This window comes from Labeo rohita, chromosome 19 (assembly GCF_022985175.1).
Source record: "Labeo rohita strain BAU-BD-2019 chromosome 19, IGBB_LRoh.1.0, whole genome shotgun sequence".
NCBI lineage: Eukaryota > Metazoa > Chordata > Actinopteri > Cypriniformes > Cyprinidae > Labeo > Labeo rohita.
The window spans coordinates 27686646-27708203 of NC_066887.1; the positions used below are offsets into that span (position 1 = coordinate 27686646).

The 21558-nt window shown below is 35.1% G+C and overlaps 1 protein-coding gene across 3 annotated transcripts in view; it reads right to left on the reverse strand.

Annotated features, from left to right (window-relative positions):
- The window catches only part of hivep1 (HIVEP zinc finger 1), a 73699-nt gene extending 52762 nt beyond the window's left edge, over window positions 1-20937 (reverse strand). The window contains exons 1-2 of one of the 3 annotated variants that reach the window (XM_051136631.1): window positions 20825-20937; window positions 16972-17133 (exon numbers count right to left, since the gene is read on the reverse strand). In XM_051136631.1, coding sequence (XP_050992588.1) covers window positions 16972-17011 — 40 coding nt within the window. In that variant the 5' untranslated portion in view covers window positions 17012-17133; window positions 20825-20937. The other 2 variants (XM_051136630.1, XM_051136632.1) reach the window with 2 other exon arrangements.
- Window positions 20938-21558: the final 621 nt, after the last annotated feature.

Genomic DNA, 21558 nt, shown 5'->3' on the forward strand with positions numbered 1-21558 from the left:
GAATTTCCAGAACGGACCGGGTGAATCTGGCATTGTGCTGGGGAAATCTGCTTTTGTGCGCCTCTGAAAACACACGCAACACACACAAGAGAGAACGCAGTGCAGGCAGCAGATTTTTCTGGCTGTGAGATCTAAGTACACACTCACACACACATAAAAACACCCTTAAATGAATAGTTCACCCAAAATATAAAAATGTTCGTCCAGAAACACAGTACTGCACTGGATAGACTCAAAATCACTTTTGGAGCTTGACAGTGTTCATTTGCTAGTTGTTATAGCTGAATGTATTGCATTATTACACCCTTTTCTCTGTACTACATTTTTTTTCCTTCCTTTCCTCTCTGTATGAAAGTCACTCGGGTTACCGGACTCCCGCTGAGTCCTTGGGCTCCTGTTCAGGGCTGCCTCTCTATCAAACTACCTTTCTTTCTCTCTCTCAATCCTTTCTTTTCCTCTATCGTCATCCTTCCATTCCCGTTGGGGTCTCTCCCACAGATAATCAATCGTTCACCCAGTCAATCCTCCTTCCTAAAAAAGAAAAAAACCCTCTCTTTCTCTCCCCGCTTCCTCCCGCAGTCAGACGCAGGAACGGCACCTGCACACACAGGCTCATGCTGCTCCTGTTGCCCTAGCAACAGCTAGATCGAGCTTCGCTTGTGTAAACCGTTAGGCTTTGCCAGTGTCGTCTCGCACACACACACACGGGCACACACACACAGGCAAGCCCCACGCAACATCCTTATAAGGGTTTCCGGTGGTCTGCAGTCAGGGTTTGATATCTTTAGAGCAATTCTGCTTTCAGACAAAGCCACATTCACAAAAAAACAGAGTGTACAACTTTAGGTGATGTCTTTGCTTTAAAATCAAGATTAAGTCCTGGTTTACATTCTTAATGCAATCTGGTGCACAAGCTATCAATGCATGATAGACAGTGCCATATTTTATAAACTTGAAAAGTGGTTTTCCATTTTGACTTATGTCACTTGCTAGGACAAGTTTTAGACTACCGTTGAAGGCAACGTTTCTAAAAACAGTTAACCCAGTATTTAATGTTGTCAAACATTAAAAAATGTATAGCTAATTATGATAGATTCGAAAAAGGAACATCATCATCAGGATACGTGGAGATGAAGGGTGAACTTCACCTTCAGCTTTAACTTCCTCCACAAAAGTGTTTGCTGCTGGCATTTCTAAATCTAAACCTATTAAAATCATTTTCATTATCAGAAAGCTGAGTTACACTTTTTTTAAGGTGTCCTTGTTACGGAGTAATTATACATTTAAGTTATAAGTAATATTGAATAACTACATGTACTTACTATATGGTTAGGGTTGGGATTAGGGTTTGGCTTAGTGTTACTTGCGTGTAATTGTGCATAGTTTATTAGTAAGTACTAGTGGTGTCAAAATTAGCGTGGTAATGCAGGGAATTCATTTTTTCAGTTTAATGCGTTAAAAATATTTAACGCAACTAACGCAGGGCGTGGGGTTAAGTTTGGCCACCCCACTCACAAATGCCAAAAAATTGCATTTATTTAGTCACAGAACCTCTTTACAAGACTTTTCAGATGCGCGCTCCAACTTCACTGGCGTGTGCTATATCATATTCAAACCTAACTGAAACGAGTATGCAATATCGTGGTTATGTTGTCAGTTAAAGGGTTAGTTCACTTCCAAAACAAAGATTCACATATAATGTACTCACCCCCTTGTCATCCAAGATGTTCATGTCTTTCTTTCTTTAGTCGCAAAGAAATTATGTTTCTTGAGGAAAACATTTCAGAAATGTTCTCCATATAGTGGACTTCAATAGTGACCCTGAGTTTGAACTTTCAAATGTAGTTTAAATGCAGCTTCAAAGGACTCTAAATGATCTCAGCTAAAGAAGAAGGATCTTATCTAGTGAAACAATCAGGTATTTTCTTAAAAAATATATATATATATACAATTTATATACTTTTTAAGCTTAAATGCCCGTCTCGTCTAGCTCTGCATGAACTCTGTGTATTCCGTTTCATAACAGTTCATAACACTTCAAAATCGTCCTGCATCGCTGCAGAAGTACCAACCCAGTGTTTACAAAGTGAACGTCTAAGGAAGGGCAAACGACCTTTACCACAAAAGGTAAAACAGCAATGAAGGAAAATTTTGATGTTGGAGGAGAAAATGAGGCGGGAGTTTTTTTTTTGACATACCCTAACTGTCATGAACCGAAAAAAAAACACAGAGCTAGACAAGACGAGCATTTGAGGTTAAAAAGTATATAAATTTTTTTTTTTAGAAAATAACCCATCACTTTGCACCATAGAAGAAATCCTGAAATGTTTTCCTCAAAAAACATAATTTCTTTACGACTGAAGAAAGAAAGACATGAACATCTTGGATGACAATAGGGTGAGTACATTATCTATAATTTTTGTTCTGGAAGTGAACTACTCCTTTAAGTCATTTAGTTACAAAAAAGATAATTAAAACTGCCTTAAAACTGTGCATGGAAGCATTTATTATTTATGAGTCACATTTAAAGCAGTGTCAAAATATCCTAATAACCAGCTGCTGCGCAGAACAAATTTAAAAAGAGGAAATCAATAGCTTCTCTAGCTTTAAGCTTTATCTTTATTTAATTTAGATTTTATTGTTTGATAACTTTATTAAATTAGGCTGCATTTATTTGCTGAAGGGCACAGGTAGCTATACATTTACTGACATTTATTATAATGGGTTTATATTAAGATTGTTTTAAGTTCACTTAAATTAGAAGTTATTTTTTAAAGTCTAATAAGTGTTAAATTGATAACTCTCAGTTATATTGTAATGTTGAATGGCTATAGTCAATGGTTGAATATTAGGAAAGAAGTTTTAATGACTTCAAGTCATTAAAACAAGATGGCATTAAACAAATATTAAAAATATACTTCATGTTGTGATATACTAAATGTGTGATTAATTAGTCAACTTTTTTAATTGATTGACACCACTAGTAAGTACTTGTGACATGTGTAACAGATACCTTAAAATAAAGTGTTACTAAAGTGTCAGCGACAGCTGAAATGAAAATAAAACATAAATACTATAAGTATGTAATACAGAAATATTAAATAGAAACTTAAACAGAAATTAGAAATGTTGCTTTGAAAAAAAGAAATGCAATAAACTAAAGTGCAAAAAAATACATAGTATAATATGTTTGTAATTTTAACTGTAAACTGCTGTTTCTTTACTATATAAAGTAAAGTTTTTTTGTTTTTTTTTTTCCGGTTCATGACAGTTAGGGTATGTTGAAAATTTCCCATCTTATATTCTTCCTCAACTTTAAAATCATCTTATATCGCTGTTTTACCTTTTTTGTTGAGTGTGTTTGATCTCCTTTACAAGTTCACTTTGCAAAGACTGGGTCGGTTTTGAAATGATTTTTGAAGTTGAGGGAGAACATACGATACGAGTTTTTCGACATACCCTAACTGTCTTGAGCCAGAATACACAAGGTTCAGGAGAGCAAAACAAGAGCATTTGAGATTAAAAAGTATTTAAATATTATTTTTTAAATGAAAATAACGATCGTTTTGCTAGATAAGACCCCTCTTTCTCGGCTGGGATTGTTTACAACCGCATTTGGGATCGTTTGAAGCCACATATAAACTGCATTTTGGAAGTTCAAACTCGGGGCACCATACTAGTCCATTATATGGAGAAAAATCCTAAAATGCTTTCCTCAAAAAAACAATTTCTTTACAGCTGAAGAAAAAAAGACATTAACATCTTGGTTGACAAGGGGGTGAGTACATTATCTGTACATTTTTGTTCTGGAAGTGGACTTCTCCTTTAAGAGATGACTTCATTCTATTATGAAACTCACTTTACATGATTAATCAATTAGGCCTTCATTTTTTTTTCTTGTTGAACACTTTCACTTTAAAATAATATCATACTATGGCAGCAAAATGGGTCACAAATGCAGTTTTATGACTTTAAGAACAGAAGCCTTGGAGACTTACACAAATCCAAACCATTGTTCGGCTTAGAAAGAACAAACGCTGCAGGGTTACACATTTAAGACCAGCAAGAATGTTCACTGGATCTGGGATACATTTCTGGGATTTACTTGTGGGATTTAATTAATCTGCGCCGTTGAAAGCTACGTTGTAAAATTTAACAAGTTTGGCGTTTTTTCATTCACAAGCAGCGGTTTTTGTAACCGCAAGAAACAAAACACACTGGAATATTCTGTCCGCTACTAGTGTGACGTAGTGTTTGAACTGCAATGCGTTTAAACAGAGACACAAAAAGAGCATTACAGCATGCTGACAGACACGGCGGCAACGAGCATGTGGTGCACCGACTGCGTGAAAACACAGAGAGAGAGACAAAAACACAGTGTTTCGACACTATCTTAATCTGTCATGCCAAACAGAGCTGTTTTGACCACAAAACCAAAAGGCCTAAACTCTTGTATACAGGCGAATGTGGGCGTATCCCTTGAAAACGTCCATGTAAATACACAATCTCTTCTAAACATTAAACCGACACAGAAAAATACCTCTGTGAATCAGCTCTGAGGAGAAAATAAGGCAACACGCAGGCCTGAAGCGTGAGAACACACACACTCGCGCAACCTTTTCAGCTTATAGCAGGTGGGTGGCGTCTGTCCAGCATTAGTCACTTCGGTCCGATACACAGTCAGAGCTTGACAGACATTCAGAATGAAAGTCTGAATGGTGTTCAGGCACAGTGAGGGGGTGGAACGAACGAGAAAAAAAAAAATGCAAGAACGAACAATAGCCAAAAAAGACCTTCTGTGCAGTAAGAGGGAAGCAGTGAGCTGCAATTTTACTCCGGCTGTATTGTAAACTCTATGAGAGGAAGCAATTTGAGGGTTTGCAGGACATCTAAAAGCCTCAGAGGAGAAGACAAGCACTTAAGAGTGAAGGTAATTTTTACCATGGTAACCATAGTTTACGCCAAAACACTGATATACTACAGATACCGTTGCTACCGTAAAAGCCAAAAGCGAAGACAATGGAGACTGATATCAACTTACCGCAGTCTTGTTGTACCTTTTAGCAAAAACTACTGTTACCATGGCAAATTTTTGTAAGGGTTTCTTGTATAACAGTAACAATTCAAAGAACTGTGGTAAATATATTTAGACACGACCTTGACAACGGATTTCGCTTGTTACACAAAAGCGATCACAAACTGAAACATGACACCTTGCTATTGTAACAGATTTGAACCAGTTTGTTAGTCAGAGTCATTTATGTTGTCATGGCTTTAAAATCATTTTTTATATGAGCAGATAAACATCACATAGCAGAAAGACAGCATCTCAAATCCTAATCTCAGACGTACAAATCATAGTCTCATTCATCAAGCACAATCATTTTTTTTATGAGCAATTCCTACACAAACGGTTTAAAATGTACCATACATTTCATATAATTTTTCCATAAACATTCTTATATACACTACCACTGAAAACTCTGGGGTCAATATGATGTTTTTTCTCTTTCTCTTTCTCTTTCTCTTGAATGGCTACTGAAAAATCAGCTTTGCATCACAGGAATAAGCTGCATTTTATAATATATTCAAATAGAAAAATTATTTTAAACTGTAATATTTTTGTAAATAAAATAAAATAAAATACAGTACTCAATCTCTTCTAAAAATTAACATACCTCTGTGAATCACCTCTGAGGAGGAAAAAAAGGCAACACAGAGGCCTGAAGTGTGAGAAAACACACACACTTGCACAAAATAAAATAATAAAATAAAATAAAATAAAATAAAATAAAATAAAATAAAATAAAATAAAAATACTCAATTTCTTCTAAACATTAAACCAACACAGAAATACCTCTGTGAATTAGGAGAAAATAAGGCAACACGGAGGCCTGAAGTGTGAGAACACACACACACACACACACACACACACACACACACACACACACACACACACACACACACACACACACACACACACACTCGCACTAAATAAAATAAATAAAATAATAAAATAAAATAAAATAAAATAAATAAACCATATCTTCTAAACATTAAACCAACACAGAAACCTCTGTGAAAAATCTTACTGACCCCAAACTTTTGAACAATAGTTTAAATTCTCACATTATTTGGATACTATTAAATAAAATGCATACTATCCTATCTAAATAGTAATCAGTAATCAGGCAGCAGGATAATTGTATAACAAATTTTCATTGTAACAATTCATATAGCTAATTCACTAAAACAACATATTTACAGTTTCCTGCTCATTACTTATGAATGAAACCCATAGTGTGTTAAAAATACTTTGTCCAAGTATAATTTTCCCCATAACCTGTGAAATATGTACGTATAATGTGAAATTTTCATATTTTTGCAACAAAACTAGTGTGCAACATTTCATTAATTACAATGGGAACAATTTATTTTCATCCTACAGTAGACAAGTCTAACTCCAGCAAAGTTTCTGACCGACAGGCCTAAGGTGACACCCTCCATTTCTCCACTGATGCCAGGAAAACCCCATGATGGGCAAAAAAATAAAAAATAAAAAAACATGCTGTACGACTGCAAACCAAAACTGCTGGACCCAGTCTATTTTTTCAGACATTAAAAATATACTTTTTTTAAAAGCTAAGCTGTTAAATTTATAGCTTAATTACTGGAAAGAGTCAGTGTTTCCATGCATGAGGGGAAAAAGAATGATTCCTTAAAAGAATAAAAAGCAGAATGATATCTTTTCCCCTCATTATATGCACACGTTTTAAATATCTTTGCTGACCAGAGCAAAACTGGTTTTGATAACGCTCACATGCACAATTGTTCCAGACGTCACTATGAAAAACAGTCTCTCACATTCAGTTTTTGTTCTCTCACACACTCTTAAATTTCTCTGCGAGGTTTGCAGGGAGCCAAACAGACATGGCCAAACCTGTTGCTGCGCATCTGTTTTAGTTACTGTTGCTAAAACGGAGGGTGATCCCGGCCGCAGGGAACAAGGAGCGCGAGAAAGAGAGAGAGAGAACAGCATGGGTTTCACTTACTCAAACTGTACGGTAAAGTAAGGAAATACTGGTTTGCCCTCATAAGCATGACACAACAGGTAAAAATCCAGCCATCTGAAGTCACAACAAAACTCCATCACAGCGTCATTTTTGAGATTATCTAAAACAGTTACCAGAGTTCATCTACAACATCAGAGTCTGAACTCATACGAGTCAGTTCATATGAATCTTTATGTAATAGTTTCATGTATAAGCTCATATTTGACCCTAAAATTAATGTAGTAGAGTAACAAAAATGATAAAATCATTACATTAAAAAATTAAATGCATAATAGTTACATCGACAGCTGTTGTGTACACTTACAATGTATGTAGGGCCCTATAATTTCTGCGATACGGAAAACACGGATGGAATCATGGAATCCAGTCATAACAATGGAATTTACTGTATAACGTGGAATGTCACGGAATTTGTCAAAGTTTGGATGAATTAATGACATATACACACACACATACACATATATTTACACAAAAAAATATATTTATATATTTACATATTTACATTACTATTGTTTAGTAGAATGTACGTAATGCTACTACTACTATTATTACTAAAATAGTTAAAACTTTATTTTATTAAGGAATAATCACACAATATTTATTTCATGTTTTTTATTAGTAACATTGTTTGCCAAAAAATAAAGTTTGTTTAAGTTTTTGATTAAAAGAAAATTACATTTATATTTTATGCCTTCATAACCAGAAAAAAATTAAATATTGTAAAAATATTGTAAAAATAAACTTTAATAAAGTTTTTTTTTTTTATTTGAAGTTTTATGCATTCAAATAATTAGACATGCTTAAACTGAATTTGGTAACAATAAAACAGATGGTGAGAAAAAAACAAAACATTTCATAGGGCCCTAAACATGTAATTTTTGTTCAACTTTTAATAAATTGATGTTATATTGTATAAGTTTCATAATTTTAATTAATTAGACTTGCTTTTTGATTAATACAATGTAATTTCACCATTAAAAAAAATGAGCCCAGAAAAATTCAAATGGAAAAAATGGAATTTGGGAAAAAATAAAACTGATTTCATAGGGCCCTATGCATGCATACAATGGTTCTTTGCAATTTGAGTACTTAAAAAGTACATTTGGAAGCCCATTTTTGCCACAGAAAAAAGAAATTAAGACTTTTTTTCCGTATGCAAATCTGTTATCTCACAATTCAGATTTTTGTTTTTCTCGCAATTGCGAGACATAAACTTAGAATACCAAGATATAAACTCACAATTCTGAGAAAAAAAAGTCAAAACTGTGAGATATAAACTCTAAACTGGAAGAAAAAAAGTCAGGAATATGTGATAAAATGTCACAATTACCTTTTTATTTTCTATTTCATGTCCAAAAAAAAACAAAAAAATGTAAACAATACTGAGAAAACAGTAGAATTGCGAGACATAAACTTAGAATTCTGGGAAAAAGTTTTGTAAAGAATTGTATTATAAAAAGTCATAATTACTTTATTTTGTGGAGGAAACAGGCTTACATAGACTCATAATAGAACATAAATTCTTTCTGAATTATATCATTTCTAATAAAAACCTTATTTCATCAAGTCATGTTTACACCAAAACTAATATTTCTCGGACTGAATGAAAAGGAAGTTTACTTCGGTACTATAGGTGGCGCAATGCAACTTCCGCAAAATCATAACACAAACCAGAAACAACATAAAAAACAAACACTAGACAAAAGTTAGCAAACAATCACAAAAGTAAAGGACAGACAATAAGCACAACAGCTGAGCTACCAAATTGTTTGCGAAACAACTAAAAACAAAAAGGGAAAAACCCTTATTCTCTTATCTGATAAATGACAGTGTAAACACATCTATAGGAATGCACTGCTTTGATTTCAATACCATGTCATATTCACAAATATTCACTTTCTTACTTCGAGATTAGGCCTTCAAACAGGACCCGCACTGACTGATTTATATATCACTATGAAACGACAGCCTAACTATGCTGATTTTACATCAGCTGCCGCTGTAGCTTTATATTTGAATTGCTATAAAAGGAACAGAGATGCCAGAACGGTTTAACTTTAGACAGAAACAACTCCGGGATATTCATGGGGTCTGTCTCTGGGATTAGACAGACTAGAATTCAGGCACTACATTGAGCTCAAGACCCGTTCTTAACCCCAAGCCTGACCTCTTGACCTCTGATGCTTTGGGGAAGACAGAAGGGTCAAACCACTACAGCACTGAAACAAATGAGTGGCCTGGGGTAACGCATGAGAAAAACAACACTCTGCATTCAGACAGCCTCTATATCGCATCATCTCATCTAAACCGGAGTGTACAACTAATGTGAATTATAAGACAAAATATTCATCATACTAAGGCTCATTCAACAGGTCACAATGTGAGAATTTATGTTTTTGACCTTTTAAAATAAAACAGTTCATTGTACTATAAAAACATACTGTAACTTTCAGAACTCAGCATGTCCAAAACCGCAAATTGTTCTTCAGATTTTGGGGTAAGTAAGATATATATACACTGCTCTTCAAAAGTTTGGGATCAGTAAGATTTTTTATGTGTTTTTAAAAATACAGAAAAAAAAAAACAGTAATACTGTGAAATAATATTGCAATTTAGAATAGTTATTTTCCATTTTAATGTACTTTGAAATACAATTTACTCCTGTAATGCAAAGCTGAATTTTCAGCATCATTACTCCAGGCTACAGTGTCAAATGATCCTTAAATTTGATGTTTTTTTTTTTTAAAACAAGACAATTTTTGCCTGTCCAGAAAATCCTTCTTGATTTAAGAATTTTTAAATATTTTGGCTGGTAACAAGACAAAACATCTAAGTAAGAAAAGCATTTTTACAGTGTGTGTGTATATATATATATATATATATATATATTACACATTACATTACATTTTAATTCAGTAAGAATGGACTAAAGTTTTTTGTACTTTTTTTTTTTTATTTTCTACTCATCAAATAATCCTGAAAAAAAAACAAATGTATCATGGTTTACACAAAAATAACAAGGAACAACTGTTTTCAACATTGATAATAATAAGAAATATTCCTGAGGAAAGCAGCATATTAGAATGAAAATTCATCTTTGTATCACAGGAATAAATTACATATTAAATATTTTGATACAGAAGATATTTTAAATGATAATATATTTTTACAATATCACTGTTTTTACTGTATTTTTGTTCAAATAAAAGCTGCCAAAAATGACCCCTTAATGACCCCTTTGAACGGCAGTGTATTTTTAAAGCAGAGATATTGTATAAAAAAAATGTAAATAAAAGCTCAATAACTTGACATGAATACATTTGGTACAATTTGGTAAGAAGAAATACAAAAACTTCCATGAAATCCCATTTTCCTAGATGTGTGTTAAAAATTATGTGACTTTGTCTCAAAAAAAAAAAAAAAAAAAAAAAAAAAAAAAAACAATCTTAGCATATCAGACCAATATTATCACATTGAATTTTAAATCCCAGAAAGGCTACAACGTTTTTTTGTTTTGATTTTGTGTCAGTTTTCTGCAAAGTGACTTATTCCTTTGAATAGAATTGGAATGTTATTTATTTGCAAATTTGATCCTTGAACAAATAATGAATAATACATAAATAATAAATTACTACCACAATTTATTCTGCCACTTAGACAGTAACAATGAACATGACTGTAGTTTAGCAAATTGCTGTTAATCATTTAATATGTAACAAGGGTGTTTAAATGTGTCAACAAAAGCAGCCTGCATAGGTGGATCTAGGAGGGAAAACAAAGCTTTTTTTAGCTTGAGCCCACCTGAAAAGTCAAACCCAAAACCTTATACTGTGCATCTATAGATACATAGACACCTACAGAGAGTTTGTTTGACGTCAAACTTGGCGCAGCCATGCAGGAGGACATCGAATCAACCACCCCCACCTCATAAACCACGAGAAACACTCAACATGCGTGTCTCTCCTCCACTCTATTCCTAAAGGAGGTTAATCTCATCCTGCGTCAACGGAGAAGTCAGACTGAAGTGAGACAGAAACAGTGGCATCTGCCACAAAAACAATTTAAAGTGACAACTCTGAATCTATGGACCCATCCATCAAGGCCGAGAGAAGCCCAGCGCACGTGACACCTGAGATTATCAGCGCCGGACCGGGTTACACAATCGCACCCCGCGCACGCCTGGACTCTCCAGAGGTCAGCGAACAAACCCAGGAGTCGATTATTAACAGGTTTGCCGGGTCACGCGATCAAGACGGGCATTCTGGGTAAAACATTCACCCTTGCAGCTTCAAAGGGACGTTCCAGATTACGACAGCAGCGTCTGTCTCGCACGACTACTGAGCGTCCGCTGCACTAAAAAGGGCTTTTCCATTTCAGCATTCTGCGGTCATCTACCACCAACACAAGCTGCAACACTCTCCGAGCCACACCACCTGCGCGTGGGCGAGGTGTGTTAGACCGAGAGCAGGTTGATTCAATGTCTCAGACAGAGAATGTATTTTAATAGGTGCTTTAGAAATGGGAAGTAAAGGAAGGCCCGCGGGAGAAACTTCCTGCATTGGCATGCCACAATTTTCCCACCTACGGTTACTGTGCCAACAATACCGCTCTTAAATGTTACGGGGACAACGTTAACGGCAACGTGGTCCGCCGTTCAACATACTCCCACATTTCTAAAGAGCATGCTTCACGGTTTTTCTGCATGCAAATAAACAACTAATGTATTCTGCAGAAAAGCAAAACATGTTTAAAGGAAGCAGACACCAGGACATGACTAATTTACATTGTTTTGGTAACCACAGTTTTGTTTTTTCCTAGGCAATCCCAACCAAATGGTTTACACACATACAAATTAGATGTCTACAAAATGTTTTAAAAGAGCATTAAAAACTGCATTTCAGTATTATTAAAGATGGGTAATCAGCAAATGAGAATGATTTCTGAAGGATTATGTGACACTTTAGACTGGAGTGATGATGCTGAAAAAAAAATTAAACAGAAAACAGTTATTTTACACTGCAATAGGCAAAAAAGGGTTTAAGCATAAAAACAAGAAGTGTAATACTGCTTTAAACTGTTGCTGTTTTTCCAAAAAAAACAAACAAAAAAAGTTTTCTGTTTAATTTAACTGCATTTTTGTTTTTGTTTTTCTGAGGAAAAAATAAATATCATACATTTTTCCCTAATTTACAGAAGACACCCAGTAACATGTCATTCAGTGTAACAATCTCGTCAGGCATATTTACAACAAAAATCAATTTATGACATATTAAAAGACTAATTACTTTCACCCCAAATACTAATTTTTTTGTAATTCTACATTTTTACAATTTTCCACTGTCCTAGGTTTTGCCCATTTGTCAATAAGAATTTTTTACTAATTTGAAACACAATAAAATTTAATATGCTCCCTTATTTTTTTATATATTTTAATACAAAGTCAGAATAAGCATGTTGTTCGAATTTTTAAATAAATATTGTGTTACACTGAATGACAATGTAACATTATTTTAATCCAGTTTGGACATTTTATTCTCCAAAAACTTATTTGAAACCTTAAAAGCAGACTTCTATTTAATGTGCTTTCTATGGTCATAAAATCACTTTGACCCCATAATATTTCACTTTTTTACAGTTTTTACTGTATTTATGGCCCAAACACTTTAAACAGTATATGTATAAATCCACACTCTCAGAAAAAAACCCTTAACAGCTAAATTAACAATAAACTGACTTTGGAATTTCATGACTTCAAGACTTTCCACGAGAAACATTTTTTCCAGCTTTTCAACACCTCGTGCTCCTTTCACGGTACATTTACTAGCGGAAAACTCACTACCGTTCGGATTTTTCAAGAGCTCTGACCCTTCTATCATATTTAACAAAACACACATATAAAACGAACAATATCTGAACACAAAAAGCCACTTTTAACCTTCATGAATTCATTTTTTAAAGCAACCATCCACCCAAGAATGAAAACTTGAACACAGGAATGATTATGTATTCACCCTCATGCCAATTCAAACCTGCACGCATGAAACAAAATTACATTTTTGAAGAATCTTCGCAAAGCTTTTATCTGCACAACAATAGTTCATAGTGACTACACCCGATAAGTTTCAAATAAAATGCAAAAAACACCAAAAAGCAGCCTAAACGACTACTACACTACAAAGGTACAAAAGCTGTCACTGGGGCAGTACCTCTTCAGATGGTACACATTCGCACCTACAAAGTCCTTATTGGTACCTTATATTAGACTAAAAGTTTACATATTAGCATCTAAAAGGTACAAAAGTGCACTTTTTGAAAAGGTAACGCCACAATGATAGTTTTTTTCACTTTGTTGTGTGGAAATAATTCACTAATATTAACTTAAAAGCCTGTTTTGGAGCTAACATGAAGTGTTGTGTAAAAAAAGACATTTGTGAAGTTTTGTTCCACTGCAGAAAGAAAGTCATATGGGTTTGAAAGAACTTGCGGGTGAGTAAACAACTCGAACTATTCCTTTAGCTAGTAAGGTTAAAATACTCATAAAAGCAAAAAAGCAGCATAAAAATATGAGACAGATGCTTGTGAGCTGATTAGTGTCATATCTTTGGCCTACACATAGTCCCTCAGTGGTTTATAATTTTGTAAACAGAAAAACAGGTGACATAAGGGTCGACAACGACGTAATGCGAGCGGCAGCACGAGCGCCTGTGTGCTTGGAGACCAGCTGTTTCAGAAAAGTAAACATACCGAGTCCAACAGGGGGAAGAGGTTCCTTACTTCCTGCCCGTTTGCCCGCAAACTGCGTCACTGAAGCATTCCTGCTCTGCTCTGAAGTCACGAGACGCACACGCAGAAAACAAAACACAGACTGACATGTTGGCTGAGTCTGCGCCTAGCGATGATTTCAACATGCTACCTATCAGTAAACACGGCCTGGAAACACGGCAACCTCAAAGAACAATGAAAGCTTTATGCTTTTAAGCTTTGGCCATCTGACTTGATTATGACATGCTGTAGAATGGGTGTGTTCTGCTGACAGACAGAGGTCACCTCTGTATCCATGACACCAATAACACAGCCACCCAACACAAAGGAGGGAATCCTCTAGTTCCTTGTTCTGGTATTTTTCTTTCTCTTTCACACGTTTATGTTCTTTCAAAACATTGCTGCATAGCTGTTTTCATTTGCACGGCCCAGTGACACACTATGCAAGGCTGTTAAGTCCATAAACAAACAAGTAACTTTTATTACACTTCAACATTAAGGCTCTAGTTCAAATTATGCTTTGATTCTGTACAAACTATTGAGTTCAGATATCAGCGACAAGGAACTAAGCTTGTGAACATGAAATGGCAAGAATTGAGCGGCTGGATTTTGAGGTGGGGGCTTTCTTGGTAAAAAGGAAATGTCTGGGATTCCACAGAAACGTCATGCATGGAAGCGCAATTTCTACATGTACCGACATGCTTGGTGCATTTCCTTGCTGGCAATCACAGAAACATTTAAATCAACCTTGGCTTTGAGAAATGCGTAACTAAAACGTACTTGTTCTGGAGAAGATTAAAGTTAATAAAGCATTTGATTGTCTCCAAAACTGTCTGGTACCTTGTTAGTAACACACTGTTAAAAAAAATGTGACCCTGGACCACAAAACCAGTCATAAGGGTCAATTTTTTTAAATTGACATTTATACATCACCTGAAAGCTTTCCATTGATGTATGGTTTGTTAGGATAGGACAATATTTGTCTGAGATACAACTTTTTGAAAATCTGCAATCCAATCTGAGGGTGCAAAAAAAAAAATCTAAATACTGAGAAAAATTGCCTTAAAATTTGTCCAAATAAAGTTCTTAGCAATGTATATTACTTATCAAAAATTAAGTTTTAATATATTTATGGTAGGAAATTTACAAAATATCTTCATAGAATATGATCTTTACTATAAAGTACTTTAAAATCTTTAATCTTTCAAAAAAAAATCTATAATATTGACCCATACAATGTATTGTTGGCTATAGCTAACAATAGCTGTAGCTACAAATATACCTGTGGTACTTAAGACTGGCAGTATTTTTTTTTTTATAAAACAAAGATTATTCAAGTTAGTTTTACAAGAAAGTACTACTTCAGTTTTTTTACTTTAGAATTTCTTGTTTAATTCAATGTGTAACGTGTTGTTTCTTTGTAAATATGTGTGAAATTCATTAGTAATTTCTGTCTGAAATTTGTTTATATTATTCCATATTTTTTCAGGGTGTAAGCTTCCTTACAAATGTGACCCTGGACCACAAAACCAGTCATAAGGGTCAATTTTGTGAAATTAAGATTTCTACATCATCTAAAAGCTGAATAAATAAGCCTTCCATTGATGTATGGTTTGTTAGGAAGAACAATATTTGGCCAAGACAACTTTTAGAAACTATCAGAAATCTGAGGGTGCAAGAAAATCGCCTTTAAAGTTGTCCAAATGAAGTTCTTTGCAACTAATCAAAAATGTGAGTTCTGATATATTTACGGTAGGAAATTTACAAAATATCTTCAAGGAACATGATATTACTTACAAAATTCTGTAATTTTGACCCATACAATGTATTTTTGGCTACTGCTACAAATATACCCATGTAACTTATGGTTTTGTGGTCCAGGGTGACAATAAGGTCAGAAGACATTGCATTATGTGCAATTTCCTTTAAAATAATGACAAATTTATGGTTTTTGCAAGTAAAAGCTTACTGAATAATTCCTGGTAAAAGACAGTAAGTACATTCCCAGAAGTTTCCTAATAATCCCAAAGGATTATATTTAATATAAATAATTTTAAATAATAAAAGTTTTTTTTTTTTTTTTTTTTTTGTTATCAGTAATTACACTAGGGTGTTCTGTGTTTATTGCATTAGTTTCATGTGTTTTACCCTGATGGTTTTCATTGTATGACCCTGTGCACCATTTAAAACGTACTTGCCATTTACAATGTTAAAAATCAATCATTTTTACAAGACCAAAGTTTTACTAACATAATCTAAAGCTTGTAATATGTAATGACACCTTCATAAACTTTAGAAAAAAATCATCATGGGCATATCTATGGTCTTTATCATAAAAGCAAAAAAGGACTTGTTTTTTTTTTGTTGTCCCTCTCTTCACTTAATAATACTAATATTAGGGAAAGTCACAGCCGTCTCTGGTGGATGCTGTTCTGTAATCAAACTAAATTATTCATGTTGTTTGGCCAAGCTCAAAGCAATAACCATCCAAACACTCCAAAATCTGGGTTGCTACACTCTCTGCTACAGCGAGTATTTTTTAATTTACTGAAAATGACATGGATTAAAATACACAGATGAATTCTAACAAAAAAAATAGCTAGCTGTAATTAAACAGATGGTGTCTACATGCTAGTGTACTTTTAAAAATTGATTATAAATCACAGTAAGCAGATATATCTTTTCCAGAAAACGTCAATAAATATTGATCCACAAAAACGCTTTATAGAAAAAGAATGTCCCTCCCTCAACTCCTTCCTGTTTTAACAGAAAATGCATCAACACAGAAAAAAAAAAACTGTGCCAGTAGACAAAATATAATTATTAGAAACACTTTTTGAAAGACAAGTAAAACTGAAACCATAACGTTTTTACTCAAGTAAGTCCCTTAATGACTATCTAATTTGTGGTAAATAAAGATGTGTCATTTCACACAGAACAAAAATATATGAAAATAGCCCAAGCCACGTAAATAAATGTACTAGCTTTTCTATTAACCAGCCAATTGTTTCCATTCTAAGAACATTTTCAGAAACTTCAAAGACATTTTAACCACATCATGACCTCCTGACACCTGTGAAAGGACAAAAACAACCTAAGCAAGCAGAAATCTGGTCAGACGGAAGACAACACTTACCTTTCAGGTTTTTAGGGTTGTTTTGCTTTGTACGTGGCATTTTCGGGGTTTTTGCGCTGGCTCAGTGACACATCGTACGGAAAGATGCTGGATGGAATGCGTCCGGTCACAGGGAGGAAAGACAATCTCCTATTCCACACAGGAAAAACACCCTCTGCACATCTGGAGCAGATGAGAGACAAGTAAACTGAAGCAATAACAAAACAGGCCACAAACACATACTCTTGCTGCTGGAAACTACACAAGCGTGGCTTCCTCTTTCTCTAGCTCCAGCTACTGTGACAGATCACTAGTGTTGTCAGTAAGAACTGATGTTTTAGCTGGACTGACACAGATACAGAAGTGTTAGTAGTAATCAGATTTCTGATCTTAATGGTCTGTTGCCGTCGATGCGTTGACTAACTGCACTTCTACACGCACCTGCGTCTGTCTGACATTAAACACAGAGAAATGACACTGTCATCTCTGCCGTGCTGCAAACCCTACGGGGAATTTTAAAAATGCTATTCGGGTCTCCATCACAAGCACAATAGCAGAATAATTTCATTATTAGACATATTTCTAAACATTAAAAATATTGTCAGGACAATTTATAGCCATTAAATACATAGTACAAACAGCCAAACAGCATAATAAAAAAGAACCTACAAAAATGTTTTAACGACTATGAAAAATAAATTGGCTAAATAGTAGATGCAATGATATTCAGTATTTAATTTTTTTAATACATTTAAATAGATATTAAAAATCTCCTAAACATTAAAACACACAATTCTAATGAATTGGGATTTAAAAAAATAAAATAAAATAATAATAATAATTTAATTTACAAAAAGTAAATGAAAATTGCAGTGCAATTCACCCAAAGACCATTAAGAACCATTAATGCATTAAAAACCATAAACTGTATTAAAAACAGAAAATGTGCATTAACTACAGACTACGTCAATGCTGATAAATAGCCAATTAATCTGCCTGATTGTGGTTTATATATATCCAGTATTGTTGACAGGTTGTTTATGATGAAAATCACCAGTCTTCAAAACATTTTCAAACTGCAGCTCTCAAAACAGCAAATGCGTTTCTTGGCTCCGCAGGAACAGATGCAAATCAGCCCCACATTCTACACAAGATGCTCTTTGTTTCAATGTTTAGGAGGTTTTTGTTTCTATATGTTCTTCAGCTCTATTGTAGCATGAAGTAAACATCTGACATGCCTCGCCCATGCATTCCCGCATGCATCCCGTCACAGCGTGTGCCAGATTCCACGCGAATGTTCCGTCTCACCACATTACATAACGCTTACTACGAGTGTGTATGATTTCCCTCTGTGTGCAGCTCTACGGCAATGACATCACCTCCCCTAGGATTTGAGCATACACACACTCATACACACAGAGCGCATGCACCAGGTTTCACACACACAATTCTACAATAGTGTTTCTCATTCCTGGTTCAGGAAACACTTCTTTTTCACGACATGGAGTTAGCTGTGTTTGTTTAGAGAGACTTATTAAAATATTGTCATTGGACAATCAGTGTGTTTTAAAAAAATCCTTATAAAATATGTTGATGCATAATGCGTCTGTATACTTTTTTTTTTTTTTAAATAATCAAATACTTTAAGCTAAAATATATATGAATATATACTGATAAGGTGTAAACTTGCACCTTTGGTCTTGTAACTGGTTGTCTTTTTAACATAATTTTCCACACTTATTTTAAGATTTCTGCAAAATTTAAAAGTAGAAATACAACATGTTCCTGAATTATAGTAAGCATAAAATAATCTGCAAAATTATGTTTATGTATGTTACACTGCGTCTCCACTTTTCAAAAGCCTTTCATCTCGACTATCCATAAAAGACAAAATTATGGAAAAATGCACTGACAAACACTTTAATGCCATGTTACTGCAGAATTTGAATATGAGATTGCAGAACTGAAATGTTACAGTGTTAAAGCAGAATTTGAATATTATGTTAATTAAGAATTGCAACGTTAGTGCAAAATTTAAATATTGTGTTATTTCAGAATTGGAATGTTACAATGTTACTGCAGAATTTGAATATTGTGTTATTTCAGAATTGGAATGTTACAGTGTTACTGCATAATTTGAATATTGTGTTAATTAAGAATCGCAATGTTACTGCAAAATTTAAATATTGTGTTATTTTAGAATTGGAATGTTACAATGTTACTGCAGAATTTGAAGACTGTGTTAATTAAGAATTGGAATGTTACCGCACAATTTGAATATTGTGTTATTTCAGAATTGAAATGTTACAGCTTTACTGCAGAATTTGAACTTGATGTAATTTCATGACTGGAATGTCACAATGCTACTGCAGAATTTGAAAAATATGTTATTTCAGAATTGGAATGTTACAGTGTTACTGCAAAATTTGAATATTGTGTTAATTAAGAATTGGAATGTTCCTACAGAATTTGAATATTGTGTTATTTCAGAACTAAAATGTTACAGTGCTACAGTATAATTTGAATATGACAACATTTCAGAGTTGGAACGTTACAGTGATACTGCAGAATTTGAACATGATGTCATTTCATAACTGGAATGTTACAATGTTACAGCAGAATTTGAATATTAAATAATTTCAGATACTGAAATGTTAAAATGTTACTGAAGAATTTAAATATTTAGTAATTTTAAAACTGGAATTGTACAATGCTACTGGATAAATTAATTATTTTGTTGTTTCATAATGTTGCTGCAGAATTTGAACAGGACATTGCAGAAGTGAAATGTTACTGCAGAACTTGAATAATAACATTACTGCACAATTGGAATGTTAGTGTTACTGCATAATCTGAATATTGCTTATTTCAGAATTAGAATGTTACAAATAACTGCAGAATTTCAATACTACGTTATTTCCAAATTAATGTAACGCCAAGGTCAGGGGTTTGATTCAATCATAATAATAACATTTTTAACTCGCCATGCATCTGCTAAACGCATAAGTGCAAAATGTTAAAAGAATCTGTCAATCAAGCTATTAGGAAACACCCTGAAACCAGTCTGACAGAGCCAACAGAAACTGCTGCACATGGGACACATACGTAGCCTAGTTGGCATGCATGCAATGGCAGAAAAGATGGCACTAAACAGGGGTTGCTCCTGTAAGGCAGACCGGTGCCAGTGACAAACTGACATGCTTACAGCCTATAAGACCCGCATGCGATGAGTCACCATGTGTGCAAGCCTGACACAAAACCAGCACGTTTTTCAATAAAAGCCACTACGCTTACATGCCACAGTTCAGTGCCAAATCCAGGTGCGCACAGGATGAATGGCGCATTACTGCCTTTAAGAAACACATGAAGAGGGCGGAGCCGGGGAAAACCCCTCTGCAACAGGACATGAACAAGAAACACTTCCCTAATTCGATAACAAAATGCCATTTAAACCAGCCGAAGATGTGCAAAGCGCATTCGAAACGCGTTCATTTGCATCCCATGGTCACGGGAAGGTGTTTTGGCGCTTACCTGCCGTCGCGGTCGGTGCTTCGGAGACTCTCTCCAGCAGCGTTGCGGGCTTGATAAACATTTACACCCCGCGTATTAGGATTCTGGAGACGTGCGCTCTCGGCGAAATACAAAACACGGGCCGGCTCGGTACAGACCGACCGACACCAGGCAAAATCAGCGTACAACTCACACAAACATGCTCACAACTTTAAACAACCCGTAAAATCTTTTTTGGAAGCACTGTGTTTCAAAACAACAGCTTTTGGAGATGCGTTTACGCACCGCATGCGTTCGCTACGCACTGGACCATGCGTCCAAACGCTTATGAAGTCGCGTGAATTTCTTAACTTTCGGTACTTACAGGTGCAGTCTGAACTGTTGTCAAGGGTTTCAACGGTCAGAGGTCTGTTTTTTCCTCTCTCTCGCTCTATCTTCTCTCACTTTCTATTGCAGGAAACCGACAGGCCCACTGACGTCAACGGGGTTCCCGTCTCCGCCTCCCAAGCGGAGCAGAGCCGCTCAGGGAGTGTCCTGACGGCCGATGTGGCACATGAATAACACGTGATAAGCAGCACCAGAGTGACTAATAATGCAAACTCTCCTCATAAACAAAGCACTAAAGCGAAATGAATGCGCTTGTACCGAGCCGCACATGCAAACGCGCATTTTGAGAGTCATTTCTAAAGCGTCGCTTCTCGCGGGACCCCTCAGATAGGCCCCATGTGCGCATAGTTCAGGACTGACGGTGTTCCCGGAGGTTCCTTGTTTGTTAGGTCACGTTGTGCCCCTCAACCAGCGCTGGGCTTTCCCGCACAGATCCATGCAAACAATGGAGAATGCAGCACAGAGTGTGACTGCGGTGTAATTATACGCAAAATCATATCGGAAATGTAAACGCTTCAACTGTAATGTTTGACAGTAATGCAAAACTGAAAGCACTGAGTATGCTTGTTTCAGGACTGACGTTTCTAAGAAAAGATGTGCACTTATGTTACAGCCACTGTTGTTATTTTCGCTTTTCGTGTGTTTAAAATGAATAAAACCAGAGGTATTTACCTCTAGGTGTTCTGTTGTTCCTTTAATAGTTTGCAGCGG